General features: G+C 37.1%; 2 protein-coding genes across 10 annotated transcripts in view; both read right to left on the bottom strand.

Moving 5' to 3' along the window:
* MFN1 (mitofusin 1) overlaps positions 1-2,527 on the bottom strand; it is a 36,022-nt gene extending 33,495 nt beyond the window's left edge. The window contains exons 1-2 of the mRNA XM_055083935.1: positions 2,412-2,527; positions 958-1,073 (exon numbers count right to left, since the gene is read on the bottom strand). Coding sequence (XP_054939910.1) covers positions 958-1,069 — 112 coding nt within the window. The 5' untranslated portion in view covers positions 1,070-1,073; positions 2,412-2,527. The remainder of the gene's footprint in view (positions 1-957; positions 1,074-2,411) is intronic.
* Positions 2,528-6,366: 3,839 nt separating this feature from the next.
* Positions 6,367-18,365, bottom strand: part of ZNF639 (zinc finger protein 639) — a 21,950-nt gene continuing 9,951 nt past the window's right edge. For 8 of the 9 annotated variants that reach the window (XM_024124322.2, XM_024124323.2, XM_055083921.1 and 5 more), the window contains 2 exons: positions 16,130-16,264; positions 14,744-15,983 (listed from right to left, as the gene is read on the bottom strand). In XM_024124322.2, the coding sequence (XP_023980090.1) occupies positions 14,830-15,983; positions 16,130-16,264 (1,289 nt within the window). In that variant the 3' untranslated portion in view covers positions 14,744-14,829. Of the gene's footprint in view, positions 7,743-14,743; positions 15,984-16,129; positions 16,265-18,365 lie in introns of those variants that run through there. The other variant, XM_028491441.2, reaches the window with a different exon arrangement.

The raw sequence follows: 18,365 nt of genomic DNA, 5'->3' as shown, positions 1-18,365 counted from the left end.
CGGCATGTGGGATCTTCCCGGACCGGGGCACGAACCCGTGTCCCCTGCATCGGCAGGCGGACTCTCAACCACTGCGCCACCAGGGAAGCCCACTTCCCATCAACTTTTTTAGAATAAAATATTATTCAAAACTCACCATGCCTGCTCAAATTCTTTGCAAATTGAAAACTAAGATTCTGAACCAGTATTTTTTTCCTCATTCAACCGCAAACCTTGCGTCAGATCTGGTAATACGGACAAAATAATAAGGCAGGATCCCTACTCTCAAGAAACTCAAAATCTAGTGAAAGAGAATTAGGAGGGACAAGGAAAAAAGTCTGATTCTACCAACCTACCAAACGTTTTCCCACTGTCACAGGAGTTTACAGAATCCCTCCCTTTTCACTGTACACTTGAAGGTCAACAATTATCTCTAAAGTAGTATTTCCCAGTATGACATTCTCACCACCTTTGTTTGAACAGTTATACTCTGTTTAAGAAAACTCCTTTTGCCCTTTTCCCACTGCATCCCAACCTCATTTGAGAAGATAAGACAGGTCTCAGATCTTGGCTTGACCTTGCTGAGTTGATGGGGGTTATAAGTATAATGGCTAAATGAGGGCTGCCTGACTTTCAGTCTGGGCATTTACTAGCTGCGTGATCTTTGGTAAGCTGCTTACCTTTTCTGTGCCTTAGTTCCTTCATTTTTAAAATGAGTGTGATTAAAATCTGCCTCAGTGTTGATATGAGGATTAAATGAGTTATTAATAAAATAAAGTGCTTAGAATAGGACCTCACATATGCACTTCTTTCTTAGTTGCTATTAATATAATTCAATCTTCCTCCTTTGGAGGGCAGAAATGGGTTTTATTTTTTATGGTATCTCTCATAGAGCACAATCCCCTGTATGGTTCAGTAACCAAGGTTGACTTTATATATTTTCAAAAGTAATTATTTAAAAAACTTAGAGGAGCTAACCTTCAACAAAATGTGATCCTTCAGTAACAAACTCCAGTAACTGGTCAAAGATTGCTGTAATTGTCTTCTTAGCCAGCACAAAGTGCTTCAGTGGAGAAGCAGTTTCTGCCATTATGCTGAAAATAAAAAGTTAGAAAAGTACAAATTAATCTATAAAGACACGTGAGTTAACAACACTTCCAGCAACATTAACTCACCAATGAAACAAACTTCCAAACTTCCAAACTTTTAGATATATTTCTGGGGGGAAGAAGTGTTTTACTTATATATTCACTTTTTGGCTACGTCGGGTGCGGTGCGGGGGGTTCCAGAGTGCGTGGGTTCTGTAGTTGGGGCACGCGGGCTCTCTAGTTGTGGAGCGCGGGCTTAGTTACCCCCATGGCACGTGCGATCTTAGTTCCCCAACCAGGAATAGATTGAACCTGCGTCCCCCGGCATCGCAGGACGGATTCCTAACCACTGGACCACCAGGGAAGTCCCTGGGGGTGAAGTGTTTTAGTCAGACAATTAAAGACTACTTTTGGGTGATATTCCACTAAAATTAAGTGAATTCTATTGGCCAAAATCTTGATTGCAATTTCTACTTTAGTTCCCTTTGCTGATGATGAAACTGGCCAAATTCTGATTACATGTGACTCTTAACTACATCAGGGAACACGGCAGTGAGTGACATGAAGCCAAGTTCACGAACAGTAACTAAGTTATTAAGTTTTTCAACCTGGACATCTAGGTGGGTGGAGGTGGATATGAAGAATGAGGAATTAAAATTCCAAGATCATAATGCGGAAATAAAATTCCAAGATCATAATGCAATACTAATGTCTATAAAGAAGTAGTTCTCATCGCAACAAATAAGGAGGCAAGCCTTAAAGCGAGTATTAACGTTTCCAGCCAAAGTACCAAGAACTTCAAGGAGTGTTAAGAAAAATAAGTTTTGGTGGCAGCTTCTCCTGAAAAGACACCAAACAAAAACGATCACACACCAGTCTAATCCTGGTATACACGTGCGTCAAATGGAGCAGAGGGGCCATAAAGAAGGCTGAGCCTTCCAAAGCGTCAGGAAATGACTGACCAAAGAGGACAAGCGGGAAAGCACGGTGGGGGTAACAACTCGGTTCAGCTGGTGGTGAACGCCGACCTTGGAGAAAGGCCTTCCCAGTCCTCCACACCAGGCGCTGGAGCCCCGCCCGCAGGGCTCGGGGCCAGACCCCACCCCCGGCAGCGTGCGCCGGCCCCGGCTCCCAGTACCCCAGGCTCCGGGCTCGCGGGCTCCGCGGGCCTAACCTGGCCGCCAGCCCCCCTCGCAACCGCAGCGAGTTGCGGTTTTCCGCAGGACCGCGGCGGCGCCTCGTCACAGAGCGCCCCACGCACGACTCCCCGCCCCCTGTCCCCGGCAGGACGAAGGTCACCCGAGCAAAGTGAACCGGCCCGCGGCCGAGGTTGCGGGAACTCACCCTGTCCCGCCTCCGACTTGTCACCCAGCAACCGCACCTCACCCGCAGCCCTCAAACCGCCTCATTCTCCCAAGAGAGGCTGGGAGACTGGGAGGCGGTGGGAGGAGAAGCAAGAGGGCGGTTACTTCCGGTCTCTTGCCCTTCCCGATTTGGTTTGGCTCCGTAACCGGAAGTGATCTACTCCGAGCGCCATTTTTCTTAAGGGCAGAAGGCAAGGAATTGTTGTGAGCAGCCAATGCAACCAGAAGAATGCTTTTCCTTTCACCCCCAACTTCTGCATCGCCTCCCTCTCCCTTCAAGGTTTCCAAAGCTCTGCCCAGCCTAGGCGTAGCTAGCTGTCAGTGGCTCGTTTAGTGAGGGAGAGCTAAAAGGAGGAGGGGTGAGATGAGATGAGGTGGAGTTAGGGTGTCAGACAAGGATTCCTGCTTACTCGGCCAGCAGCAATAAAGGAAAACATTTTGACCTCTCCACTACCCTCTGTTCTTGTGTGATTCACTTCCTGAGCTTGGAGTACAGCGGGGTGTGTGTGTGTGTGTGTGTGTGTGTTGAATTAGAAGTGAGACTTAGAAAATTGGTGTATCCTTGGCAACTGCTTCTCAAATTTTGTACTTGGGAATTTTGTACTTAAGGATCTTGTTAAACTGCAGATTCTGATTCTTTGGGTCAGAGTGTGCATTTCTAACATCCGTGGATTGCTGCTGCTGCTGGTCTGCACATGGCTCAGAGGAAACTCCTGGGATTTCTTTCTGGAGTTGGCAAGTGAGATACAGTTTTGCAAGTGAGGCCACTTCATCTTTCTGAGCCTCATCTACAAAATCAGAGTACTAATAATACCTACTTTGTGGATAGGCTCTAAGTTATTCAACCAAACACTAATCTAGGTATTACTGGGAAAGTATTTGTGATTAATATCTATAATCAGTTGACTCTAAGTAAAAGAGATTAGTTTGGGTAATCTGGGTGTGCTTGATCCAATCAGTTAAAAGACTTTAAGAGCAGAACCGAGGTTTCCCTAATAAAGGAATTCTGCCTGTGGACTGCAGTGTCAGTTCCTGGCCAAGAATTTCCATTCTGCCCTTACTGATGGCTTACCCTAATGTTTGTTTGTTTTTTAACAACAAAAAATTTATTCTCTCACAGTTACAGAGGCCAGATGTCTACAACCTAAGTGTCAGCAGGGCTGATCTCTCTCTGGAGTCTCTAGGGGGAGGTTCCTTTCCTTGCCTCTTCCAGTTTCTGGTGGCTAGAGGCATTCCCTGGCTTGAGGCTACATGGCACCAACCTCTGCCTCTATCTTCTCGTGCATCTTCACATGGCCTTCTCCCCTGTGTCTCTTTGTCTAGAATCTCTCTCTCCTTCCTTTTATATGGGCACCGGTCACTAGATCCAGTATGGGGATTTGGATCCTGGATCCTAAATCCAGGATGATCTCATCTCAAAATCCTTAACTTAATTACATCTTCAAAGGTCCTATTTACAAGTAAGATCATACTCACAAGGTATCAAGAGTTAGGACTTGGAGACATATTTTTGGGAGATGCTATTCAACCTATTACACATGTATTATAAATACTTTCTTTAGTCCATGGTTTGCCTTTTCACCCTTAAAAAATTTTTTTTTTTATTCTGATGAGAATGGTAAATATTCTGTGGCAGGACAATCAAACTAAGAAAGAAGGAAAAATATGACAAATGACATGCCCCCTTTGTGGCAGGCCTTTCCCAATGTGCAATGTCAATCTACATTATGAACTTGAACCAGACCTCCTCAAAGCAGGAGGATGAAATCAACCTGAGAAAAAGTCCGCTCCTTTCTTCAGGCTCCAGCATTATAACATTGTAATTCTATGATTAATATATTTATTTTTCATCTCATACAAAGGTAAAAGGGGTCACATTGACCAAAGGCTTGTCTGTACATGTGTAATTGAAAAAAAAGGAAAAAAAACCTTTGTTGATTGAACTATAGATACAATGTTAACCTGTCAATATGGTACATAATTTCTTTCTCTCAAAAATCTATAAAACTGCACCTCTAATTCCTGATCAATGGAGCAGTTCTCAGAGGTTCCGAGAATCTGTTTCCTGGGTTATAATCCTCAGTCTGGCTCACATAAAATTCTCTTTTCTTTCTTCTTAGCTTGATTGGTATTTGATTTTTCATAGACAAATTGAAATTTAGTTGATTTACAATGTTTTGTTAGTTTCTGGTGTACAGCAAAGTGATTCAGTTATACATAAATATACATACATTCCTCTTCATATTCTTTTTCATTATAGTTTATTACAAGATATTGAATATAGTTCCCTGTGCTATACAGTAGGTCCTTGTTGCTTACCTACTTTGTATACAGTAGTTTGTATCTGCTAAACCCAAACTCCTAATTTATCCCTCCCTCCTCCCACCCCCGCTTTCCCTTTTGGGAATCATAAGTTTGTTTTCTATGTCTGTGAGTCTGTTTCTGTTTTGTATATAAGTTCATTTGTATCATTTTTTAGATTCCACATATAAGTGATATCATATGATATTTGTCCTTCTCTGTCTGACTTACTTCACTTAGTATTCAATATAATAATCTCTAGGTGCACCTATGTTGCTGCAAATGGCATTACAGTATTTCACTCTTTTTTAGGACTAATATTCCATTGTATACATATATATATATATCACATCTTCTTTATCCCTATATATTTTGGATTTGCCTAGCCAGCCCTCAATTCCTTGTAATATTCCTTGCAATAAATTTCTTACCCTCTGAACCCTAACTGACACACACTCTAACCCTCCTGCCAGCAGAGTAAGAGACTGTGCTTGGTCATTTGCATCATAATGTGAGTTTTTTTAAATAAATAAAGATCTTCATTGTAAAACACATTTTGATAGAAGTACAATTCTAACCTGCATCGGCAGGCGGACGCGCAACCACTGCGCCACCAGGGAAGCCCTAGCATACTGTTTCTGTAAGTGTTTTTGTTTATGGTGTGGAGAGGGAGGGTAGGGAGAAGAGATAAGGCATTAAAAAGCACAAAACACTTTGAAATCAAAAGATTTCCTTTGTACTTGCCTGACTAATAAGCACTATAATTTACAATCATGTTAAGGCATTAAGCAAAAAGGAATGAAATTTTAAGGATGAATTTCAAGCATCAGCCAGCATGTGAAGGGTGAAGGCAGTTACTACACTTGAGATCATTCATATGTTCATTAAACAAATATATACTGAAGAAGAAATCTTTTTTTTTTTTTTTTTTTTTGTGGTACGCGGGCCTCTCACTGTTGTGGCCTCTCCCGTTGCGGAGCACAGGCTCCGGATGCGCAGGCTCAGCGGCCATGGCTCACGGGCCCAGCCGCTCCGCGGCATGTGGGATCTTCCCGGACCGGGGCACATCGTGTCCCCTGCATCGGCAGGCAGATTCTCAACCACTGAGCCACCAGGGAAGCCCAAAAATCTTTTAATGAAAGAGCATGGAACTTGATCTGAAGACCTCAGTTCAAATCTAGACTATGCCAGTTGATAGCTATGTGAAACCCTTAACCACTCAGTTAGTTTTTAGCATAGGGAATTTCAAAGGAAACTTTTGCTTTATTTATATTGTTTGAATTTTTAAAATCATAATGGTATCCTTTTATTAGTTTTATAAATAATTACATCTTTAATATAATTATTGTATATCAAAGTAAAAGTGACATTGCATGTTATAAATTATAAAAATAATAAATAATAAATGTTTTTGTATAAGTTATAAGTAATAAGTAATTTAATCCATTGTTTTTCTTTTTATGGAACAGACTCGTAGGCAAAAACCAGCAGAGTAAACATAAAGAAGAAAGAAGAAATAAATTAAAATATAAGGGCTAAAACAAATAGAGATTAACAAAAAGTAAAATTTAATTATTTAAAAAACTTATAAATTTGACATACCACTGCCAAATCTGTTTAAGAATGTCAAAAGTGAGGGAAGACACAAACCAAAGGGGAAATAACTCTAGATACAAAATATTATAAATGCCAATAAACTTGAAAACTCAGATGAAGTGTAAAATTTCTGGGAAACCATCAAATACCAAAATTAGCCTGAGAATAAATAGAAAACTTGAATAAGCTAATAAGCATTCAAAAAATTGAAATGGCAATTTCCCATATATACAAAAAAAGAAAGCCTAGATGATTTTAGAGGTAACATTTTACCAAATCTTTAAAGAAAAGATTAATATTATCTCATACAGGTTTTTGCAGAGCATAGAAAAAGAGAAAAAACACTCCAGCTCATTTATAAGACTAGAATAACCTTGATACCACACTGGATAGGAGGTGTAAGTAAAGAAAATCACACGTATGAATAAGGCAAACATCCTATGTGAAATATTACCTAACTGAATCCGACATTGTATTAGAAAAAAAATTTTGTACAGGTAGAGTTTTCTTAAAAATACAAAGATAATTCAACATTAGAAAATCAACCAATGAAATTCATATTCACGGACTTAAAGGAGAAAACCCACCTGTTTATCTCAATAGCTATAGAAAAAGTCATTGCTAAAGTTTAATACTTACAATAAAAAGTCTTTAAAAACTAAGAAAACTGCTAAAGGCTACTTATCAAAACCTACAGAAAATATACTTAATGGGGAAACTTCAGGAGTCTTACGTCTAAGGCTAGGAACAAAAAAAAATGCCTGCTAATGCTATTTCTACTCCTTGTAGTAGTGGAAGTGCTGACAAATTCGATAAGAAAAAAGAGCCATTTGGACTCGCAGACTGGAAGTAAAGAGACAAATATATAATTTATGGCAGATTATATGGTTATTTACATTAAAAATTAAGCAAAGACAGCTATTAGAACTAAAAAGATTAAAACCAAAACATTATTTCTGTATACAAAAATCCATGTTTCAAAACTCAGACGTTTTCCTATACATGCAGTAGCCAATTAGAAAATAAGATAGCATGTCAAAGCAACCAAAACTGTAAAGAATCTAGGAGTTGACTTAACAAAAGCTGCACACAACCTTTATGGAAAAAATTTAAAAAAACATTAAAAGAGACCTAAGTAACTGGAGAAATATACAATGTTTACAAAAGAAAAGATTTAACATTGTAAAGATGTTGATTCCCTCAAAAATGATCATAACTATAATGCAATTCCAACAAGACTTAAATGGAATTGGAACTAATTCTAAATTTACATGCAAGAAGAAAAAGTCTACCAATAACTAAAACAGTTCTCAAAAGAAGAGCAGAGGACTTGCCTGGTGGCGCAGTGATTAAGAATCCACCTGCCAATGCAGGAGACACGGGTTCGAGTCTTGGTCCGGGAAGATCCCACATGCTGTGGAGCAAGTAAGACCGTGAGCCACAACTACTGAGACTGCATGCCACAACTACTGAAGCATGCGCCTAGAGCCCCTGCTCCGCAACAAGAGAAGCTACCATAATGAGAAGCCCGTGCACCGCAATGAAGAGTAGTCCCCGCTCGCCGCAACTAGAGAAAGCCCGTGCGCAGCAACAAAGACCCAACGCAGCCAAAAATAAATAAATAATAAATAAATAAATTAAATTTAAAAAAAAAGAAGAGCAGGGAGAATAAATTCACACTACCTGATATTAAGACATACTGGAAAGCTATAATGTTTAAAGCAACTGTTAAAACATGTGATACTATTGCAGGAACAAACAGGAATATAATGAGTACAGACACAGATCCATATGCCAATTATGCCCATGGGGAGTGGATATATGAACAAATTGGTATCATGAATCACTGGGGGAAGATGCATTATTTAACAAATAGTATTGACGAAATCAGCTCACTTGAATGAACAAAAATAAAACTTGAATCATCCTTACACACAAAGAAACTCAGACCTAAACACAAAAGGTACAACCAGAACATTACTAGGAGAAAATGTAGGAAAACAGTTTGTTAACAAGATGTAGAAAGCACAGGCTGTGAGGTAAAATGTGATGGATGTATGTATCTACATTAGATCTTTCCCCCCTCCCTTCCTCTCTCCCTCTTCTCTCTCTCTCTCTTCTCTTTCTTTCTCTCTCTCTTTCTTTCCTTCCTTCCTTCCTTCCTCACCGTGCAGCATGTGGGATCTTAGTTCCCCGACCAGGGATTGAACCTGTGCCCCCTCCATTAAGCGTGTGGAGTCTTAACCATTGGACTGCCAGAGAAGTCCCAATGTAAAAATTTCTGTTCAACAAAAGACATAAGTAACAGATGGATGACAATCTGGGAATCTATTTTTTGCTGTGTATATCATCAACTAAGAACCAATATTTAAAATTTTTAAAGAACTTCTGAAAATTAACCAGAAAACCCAATAGAAAAGGAACAAAGGGGAATTCCTTGGCGGTCCAGCAGTTAAGACTCAGCACTTTCACTGCCGTGGCCCTGGTCCAATCCCTGCTCTGCAAACCAAGATCCTGCAAGCTGTGGAGAGGCACTTCACAAAATTAGAAACCAAAATGTCTCAAAAGCATATTATTTTCAATCTTGTTAGTAATCAAATAATGCAAATTCAAACAATAGTAACATACTACTTTATGCCCCTCAGATTTACCAAAATTAAAAAGTTGTATAAAACTTTCGATAAGGATGTAGGGAAACATGATCAGCTGATGGGTGTGTAAACTTGAGCCATTCTGGATAATATTTTGGAGGTATTTAATCACAAGCATACAAAAAATATATACACAAAGCCCACCCCCCCTCAGAAAAAAGAGAACAAAACCCCCAAACACCTTAACACATACAAGAATGTTTATGGTAGCCTTATCTACAAAGTGAATACTTAGAAACACAGAAGGCACTCAACTTGATATTTAACTGAATTCGAGTTCAGAAAGGTGACAGAGTTTCCTGCCCTATATGGTAAATTTCTTTGAGGACAAGAACCATAGTTTATCTTTGTATCCCTGTGCATATGGCTTGATAGGAGATATTCCATAGCTGTTTGTTAAACTGACTAGTAGTGAAATAGAGGTTTTTAAGGAGCTGCAAGAAAAATTTGGTAACATTACATCCATTGTCCTTGGTTAGTCACACAATTTATGGTTAGCAAACCGGGACTAGAAAACAAAGTCACATGCCATGGTCCAGTACTATTACATGATTTTCTCTCTTCAGTTGTCTGGTATGACATTCCATGGAAAAAATAGGGCACATTTTCACTTTTTCTATAGAAAATTCTTTGAAGAGTGGTAGAGAGTTATAAAGTCCTGTTTATTCTAGCTTAAAAAGCATTTGTCTAATGATGTTAGAGAACCATTTTTCTAAGCTATAAACAAGAAATTTAGATCAGAATTTTGTATTCTCAAACTTCAGTCATTCATGTTTCACCTGCTCAATTTTTTCCATGTCCATGTATCATTACTTAATGCTTTTTCCTTAACCGTTTGCTTTTTTTAAAAAAAGTTCTGTCCTAAGTAAAAATATTCATGAATCAGATTTGATGTTATATTTTACAACATATAATTTACAACCATGAAAATAAAACTATGTATTATGTATAATTATTTTTATATGTTGTGCGCTTTATGAGTCTGGATTAGATTATTTCTGAGGTTCCTCCTAAACTAACATTCTGTCATTTTGTTAGTTTCTCTACTTCAGCAATTTAGTTGTTCACTAAAGAACACTGGATCAGTGCCACAAGGCACTTAACCATAATCTTGTAACCATAAAGAAAGAAGTGCCATGAGGGAATTTCCTGGCGGTCCAGTGGTTAGTACTTGGTGCTTTTACTCCGTGGCCTGTGCTCAATCCCTGGTTGGGGAACTAAGATTCCGCGAGAGCTGCGCAGCCTCCTCCCTGCCCCCCACCCCCAAAAAGTGCCATGATATTCTTTTTAAAAATCCAAAATAGACACATTAAAAATTCTACATTCAGCACTGCTGTTAGATAGAAATTTATAAAATATTTACAGGGTACAGAAGCGAGTGATGTGGTAGGTATATGGTATGAAAGGATTAAGTTATTTTAAACACAGTTTGGAGAATACAGAGAAGGAAGAATTAGACAAATCTACTCTTACCTTGCTAACTGGGAATATTTAATCTTTTGAGACTTTCTGAAAATCCAAATGAGGTGAGGAAGAGTTGCACAGAGGAGGGTAATCAGTCATAGAATACAGTTCAAGCAATATGTTTTTTAAAAAAGCATAATGTTATAGCAGAGAAGTGGTAACCCTAAATAAAACGTGCAAGGTAGGCAAGAAAAGAGAATTCAATAGTCTCAGATTTCAGCCAACTAAAATCAAAAACATCATGGTAAATGGTCTTTAGGCAGAGGATCAAAAAACAAAAACAAAAAAAACACTACCCACCAGAAATTACATTTCTGTGTTATTTTGGTAAGATTCCAATTCCTAATCTCAGCTTATTCTGAAGAATAAGGGCAAAAATATCAATTATTTCAACTGTCATGTTTTTCAGTAGTGGACACTATCTGGATAAGATATTTAAAAACTAGAAAACATTTTTTATTTAAAACATACTTTTCATTAAATTTTTCAATGTGTAATTCATTCAGCTCAATATTTTTAGCAAGAAAAAATTATCCAGGTCATATTTGTTTGCCTATTTAAAACTCAAAATAAACAACAACGAACTTAAAGGTTGTGACAACAAAAATTCCCGTAAAAAGTATCTAAATAGTCATCCCTTTTAAAGTATGGGATTAAGACTAGTAGATGACACAATATTCCTATTTAGCAATGTGAGAAAATTGTTTCTTTTCACAATGACGAAATTACTTTTCATAAATGTGATTTATTTTGGGTTCAGGTAGTTACCAGTTTAATACCAAGGTTACTAAGGAGAATGAACTTAATAAGGAAGTTGTGGTGATGCTTTAATATGGAAAAATCTTTACATAGAAAATTATTTTTCAAATCACTAGTATGAAGTAGACTCCAAGCAACTAATAGCCTATTAAATTTTTTAGTTTTTTAAACTTACAAATTGAGCATATAACTTCATGTAATAAACATGTAAATTACACGTGACAACTTTTAGCTTTGTGAATTTATATTTTACACCATAAATGTCCATACACATTTCTTTCTCTTAGATTTGACTGTTGTCGTTAAGAGCTTAATTTATGGAAAGCTAAACCAATATATTTGTAAATCCATAAACTCAATGCCATGAATAATTCTTGTAGATACTCTTATCTTCAGTCATCAGAACTTGAGTTACAAAGGAATATATATTCAAAAGTTCATTTTTAATTTATAGGGATGAGACTGTTAATTGTAGGGTAAAACTAGCCAGATTTGCTTCTCTGTTGGGATTTACAGTTAGTTAAACTATTTATTTTCAATTAAATAAAAAGTATTGATTCTTTTAAGTCAATCTGCTTCTCAAGAGGATTGTGGCTATTTGATATGAATTTTTTTCTTTTGGCTGTGCCACACGTCTTGGGGCATCTTTGTTCCCCGACCAGGGATCTCACTCGTGCCCCCTGCCGTGGATGCATGGAGTCCTAACCATTGGACCGCCAGGGAATTCCCATGGCTATTTGATTATTAGCTTTTTCAAATTTATGTCACTCATAGTGCTTTTAAGTCATGAAAATTCCATCAAAAATTAATCACAGTAGTTTGGGGAGTATATTAACCTGCTTGTAAAAGGTAAGACAAGGAGAACAAGCTGAGTAAGATGAACTGTAAATTGTCAGGAATTAAGTAATTCAATTCTTCGAAAATCAGATTTAAAAACTAGGAATAGTGTTAGTTTATTGGGGAAAAACGAAACACTACTGGCTACACCTGCCAATAATTCAGCAATCACCTAACAGGCTACAGACCCTGTGAAACAGAGAAACTGGTTAATATATGATACACACTCAGAGGAATAAGAAAGGTGATTTAAAATGGTAAAACTGGCAAATTCACAAGCAGGAAATTTACAAATTTACAAGCTTTTGAGAACCACACAATCATTTTCAAATAACATGAACTGCAAAGCGAAGATGAAAAAAAAAGATCCATCACTACTGTTCACTACTGCCAAGAATTCTATTGTAGTGCTAAATAAACATCACCATCTGTTATGTATTCTCCAGTCACAAGAGTACAGTGGAAATGTCTTTGTGCAGAAAAAATCTAGAAGCAATTAGAAAATTTTCTATTTTAGCAATTAGAAGAAGTTCATTTAGCTAAAAATATAGACTTGCTACCTCAGCAATTTATGGTCAGTCATAGGCTTATTTGCAAGCTGAGTCAAAGCAAAAAGGTTTTATTGGACAAACTGACAGTGAGATGTGGCCTCAAGCTGCAGATTCAGCGAAAAAGCACTAAATTATATGGTTCTAAAACTTGGATTTAATACCTCTGGAGTAGTTGCATTACAATCTCTAATTTGATTACTAACACCTGATCAAAAGTAAAGCTGTAAAATACACACACAAAAAAACCCAGGCATTATTTATTTAAGGTTTGTTTCCTGAAAATCAAATTCCTGAAGCTGGATGTGTATTTAAAAAGTATAAAGACAGAATTACCAAGAAGGTAGTTGAATGGCTAGGTTACGTAGTTATGAAAAACATCCCAAGGACAAACCTTAGATTTTTATGTAACATGGTGTAATGGAAACATAACTACACTGGAAGCCAAAAAACTTGGATTCCACTCCTGTCTGCTATAACTGGTTTTGGGACCCTGGCCTAATAATAACCTAAGTTTCTGTTTCTATAAGAAACTTAGAAAACTAGAGGTTGTAGAACAGGTGGTTTCTAATGTTTTCTTCCAATTTCATTAACATTTTAAATCTTCTAAGCAACATTTATATCAGACAGCTCTACCTGGAATGTGATATCAGATAGAATGGTAGTTTCTAGGAATACAGGTATGCATATATAACAAAATGGTGGAAATAAAAATGATTGGTTTTGAAAAACTTGTTGCTGCCACCATTCTCAAAACAGACTCAATTCCCATGGGTTTTGAAGTAAAAAAAACACTGGGTCATAAATCAGTCTTTTCAATTACATCAATATTTCTGAATGACAATATAGTTAGCGGCAGTGTTTATTATATTTGAGGTCAATGATGCACAAAATGCTATCTCCTTGATACTATAAAAAGCTGTTACTGAACTGTAATTGTTGTGCCTCTCCCTCACTCCCCTCAGTTCATATGTTGAAGTCCTGGGCCCCAGTACATCAAAATATGAACTTATTTGGGTATAGTGTCTTTATCAAGTTAAAATGAGGTTATCAGGGTGGGCCCTAATCCAATGACTGGTTGGTTCCTTGTAAAAGGGGCAAAGTTGGAAACAGACTTGCACTCAGGGAGAAGACCATGTGAACATGAAGACAGCCACGTACAAGCCAAGGAGAGTAGTGGGGAACAGATCCTTCTCTCACAGCTCTATGCTAATATTTCAATTTTGAATTTCTAGCCTCTAGAACTGTGAGCCAATAAATTCCTGTTTAAGCTACTGTTTAAGCTACTCAGTTTGTGATAACTTGTTATGGTAACCACAGGAAACTAATATAGAAGATTGATTTACCACTATCAAAAGTAATCCATACATTTTCATACAGCAACCCCTATCTCCCACATCTTCCTATTTCTATTTTAATACTTCAGTGGGTTTTTGCAGAAAATGATTTGATATCAGAAGTTCCGGCAATACTTTGCAGTTGCATAACTGAAAATGAAAGGTGAACAGATTATATATAAATAACCTGTTTATTCATTTATAAATGAGTTATGAAATGTTACTTTATTGTCAAACCCCTTACCAGTTTCTCTCCATTTAAAATTATTTAGCACATAGATGGGGTTAAAATAGAGTGAGAATTAAAAAAAGACTGCCAAGAAAACCAGATCTCTCCTTCTTACCATAACACTGGCCTCCTAGTGTCACTGAAAGAATCACACAGATGGGGAGTTCACTGATTGTCTTGGGGATAATAATTGTTGGGGAATGCAAAAGGAGGGTCTGGATCTTATTAATGGGACTATATCAGTGGACTTAAGTGCACATTATGTTGCACTTCAGTTCTGGTAGTACAGTACTTTAACGACTTCATACATGAAAAACTGATCTTGTTTTGAGTTTAAAGAAGAAAAAGTTTACAGAACCTATGTTTATGGAAGGAAAACTATAGTCTAATTTCTTCAGTACATCTGTTTCTTATCAATTTATGAAATCAGAGAACATGCAAGAAACATGACGATAGTCACCAAAAGTGGTTAAAACTACCAACTACAATACATTGAAAATACCACATTTAGGATACAATTTATACTGAAAAAGGTAGCAATGCCAAGAAAAAAAATTTAAAAAGATCTTGTTAAAGACAGTTCTCATAAGTTGTGTTTAAAATCATCCATTTTAACATCTGCAAAAAAGTCAAATTTATTATTTTACATCAATATTATGGAAGTTAAAGAGAACAATCAAGATGTCTCATGGACTGGAAGGTGACTTATTAATTCCCTTTCATTTCCAAACCTCATTAAGCAGTCACTACATTTATGAGGTAAATCAGCTGAATGCTTGAAATCTAGATGAATTTTAAGATCTTCAATCTGTCCTGTTGAATATTCACAATATTGACATAAATAAATCCCTTCAGATAAATGTGAATTTAAATGTTTGCAATATTCTAGCATACTTGAAAAGCCTTTCCCACAGTCATCACAAACATGAGGAAAAATTTTAGTATGTTCAATAGCAACATGCCTGTTAACATTTGTATGAAGTCTACTCCGAAACCCACATACTTGACATACAAAGAAGTTTTTACATTTGTCAAATGTAATTTTGCTTAAGAGGCTGTACTGTCCATGTTCTCCATTGTTATACTTATCACTTAACTCTATTAATTTACATGCATGCTCATTTACCACATGGCTATGCAAGTCTTCTGGATCATTCGTTTCATGTTCACAGAACTGACACAAGTACTGTTCATCACAGCTGTGTTCCTGGAAATGTAGGTAGAGTTCACTGCTTGAGGAGAACTGTACATCACACTGCTCACACCAATAAAGGTGATCACTAAAATGGGTGTCTGCAATGTGCTGGCTGAGGTTCTCAAAAATTACTGTCTTATAATCACAGTATTTACAAATGTAGGGGTCCTCTTCATGCAGTTTGGCATGTTCGATCAGGAGCATGTTGGTAGAGAAACTTTCTTTGCATACTCGACAGACATTTGAATCAGTACGCTTATGCTTCAAGATCATATGCTGTTTTAAATCAGAAAAATATTTGCTGTTGAACTCACAAAGTTCACATTTATAGAGACCACTGCTATTAGCTCTCAGTAAAGGCCATTTCTGCTGGGCAGTCACATTAAAAGCTTGGCTCTTGTCAAGAATTTTGCAAAGTTTAGCTGGTGGCTCTTCATCAGTTTGGTCTTGGAGACTCTCAGAGGAATTGTTTTCTGTCTCTATATCATAATCTTCAGAAATTGCATGCACTTCTGCAGCAATTGGAACATCTTCAGCAGTGTGAACTTCTATAGGGCTCTCCTCTTGAGTTTGCTGGTTGACTGATTCAGGGGAGTCGCACTCTTCATCACAAATTTCAATATCAGCAGATTTTTCTAAGAAATAAAACAAGGCTATTATTATTATTATTACTAAATAAGACCTACTAAATAAGTCACTGGCAAAAATAAATTTATTTTACTTATTATTTTTTCACTGATCTATACAAAATGTGCAAATTCTATTAATTACTTTCCCTTACCTGTAGAAAAGGCAGTGTGATCTAGAATTCTAAGTACAGGACTGGGAACCAGGTAGTTTTGATTTCTGTTTCTGGCCTTGATTCCATCTGTAAATTTTGGCAAGTCATTTGATGTCTCTGTATCAGAATCATCATCTGTGAAAAGGGATGTGGAAAAATATTTATTATTTATATAAAAGCATTAAACATTATTATAAAACAAAGTACCAATGTTTTAAAATATAATTTAGAATTCCAAGAGAACTAAGGACTTAGATTTAGCTATGAAAAGCTTTGTTATCTGCATACCACAGATACACAGAAAATCTGTCCAAACAAGCAACTACTTTTGCTTCCATGCCCTACTTGGACCAGAATAAACTTTTTAAAGTTACTTGGGAATTTTAACTTGAAATTACTGAGTTTGAAGTAAGTCTTTATTCCCTCAGCTCAGCCCCAATGTTTATTTATTTTTTAACATTTTTATTGGAGTATAATTGCTTTACAATGGTGTGTTAGTTTCTGCTATATAACAAAGTGAATCAGCTATACATATACATATGTTCCCATATCTCTTCCCTCTTGCATCTCCCTCCCTGCCACCCTCCCTATTCCACCCCTCTAGGTGGTCACAAAGCACCGAGTATCCTCAAGTCCATTCTCTAGTAGGTCTGTGTCTTTATTCCCATCTTACCCCTAGGTTCTTCATGACCTTTTTTTTTTCTTAGATTCCATATATATGTGTTAGCATACAGTATTTGTTTTTCTCTTTCTGACTTACTTCACTCTGTATGACAGACTCTAGGTCCATCCACCTCACTACAAATAACTCAATTTTGTTTTTTATGGCTAATATTCCATTGTATATATGTGCCATATCTTCTTTACCCATTCATCTGTCAATGGACACTTAGGTTGCTTCCATGTCCTGGCTATTGTAAATAGCATTGCAATGAACATTAGGGTACATGTGCCCTTTTGAATTATGGTTTCCTCAGGGTATATGCTGAGTAGTGGGACTGCTGGGTCATATGGTGGTTCTGTTTTTATTTTTTTAAGGAACCTCCATACTGTTCTCCATAATGGCTGTATCAATTTACATTCCCACCGACAGTGCAAGAGGGTTCCCTTTTCTCCACACCCTCTCCAGCATTTATTGTTTGTACATTTTTTGATGATGGCCATTCTGACTGTGTGAGATGAAATCGCATTGTAGTTTTGATTTGCATTTCTCTAATGATTAATAATGTTGAGCATTCTTTCATGTGTTCATTGGCAATCTGTATATCTTCTTTGGAGAAATGTCTATTTAGGTCTTCTGCCCATTTTTGGATTGGGTTGTTTTTTTGATATCAAGCTGCATGAGCTGCTTTTAAATTTTGGAGATTAATCCTTTGTCAGCTGCTTCATTTGCAAATATTTTCTCCCATTCTGAGGGTTGTCTTTTCGTCTTGTTTATGGTTTCCTTTGCTGTGCAAAAGCTTTTAAGTTTCACTAGGTCCCATTTGTTTAATTTTGTTTTTATTTCCCTTTCTCTAGGAGGTGGGTCAAAAAGGATCTTGCTGTGATTTATGTCATAGTGTTCTGCTTATGTTTTCCTCTAAGAGTTTGATAGTGTCTGGCCTTACATTTAGGTCTTTAATCCATTTTGAGTTTATTTTTGTGTGTGGTGTTAGGGAGTGTTCTAATTTCATACTTTTACATGTAGCTGTCCAGTTTTCCCAGCACCACTTATTGAAGAGGCTGTCTTTTCTCCACTGTATATCCTTCCCTCCTTTATCAAAGATAAGGTGACCATATGTGTGTGGGTTTATCTCTGGGCTTTCTCTCCTGTTCCATTGATCTATATTTCTGTTTTTGTGCCAGTACCATACTGTCTTGATTACTGTAGCTTTGTAGTATAGTCTGAAGTCAGGGAGCCTGATTCCTCCAGCTCCGTTTTTGTTTCTCAAGATTGCTTTGGCTATTTGGGACTTTTTTTGTTTCCATACAAATTGTGAAATTTTTTGTTCTAGTTCTGTGAAAAATGCCAGTGGTAGTTTGATAGGGATTGCATTGAATCTGTAGATTGCTTTGGGTAGTTGAGTCATTTTCACAACGTTGATTCTTCCAATCCAAGAACATGGTATATCTCTCCATCTATTTGTATCAGCTTTATTTAATTTCTTTCATCAGTGTCTTATAATTTTCTGCATACAGGTCTTTTGTCTCCTTAGGTAGGTTTATTCCTAGGTATTTTATTCTATTTGTTGCAATG

Source organism: Physeter macrocephalus, chromosome 1 (assembly GCF_002837175.3).
Source record: "Physeter macrocephalus isolate SW-GA chromosome 1, ASM283717v5, whole genome shotgun sequence".
Classification (NCBI taxonomy): domain Eukaryota; kingdom Metazoa; phylum Chordata; class Mammalia; order Artiodactyla; family Physeteridae; genus Physeter; species Physeter macrocephalus.
The sequence above is the reverse complement of the archived record's forward strand: the minus strand, read 5'-3'. Positions and strand labels throughout refer to the sequence as shown.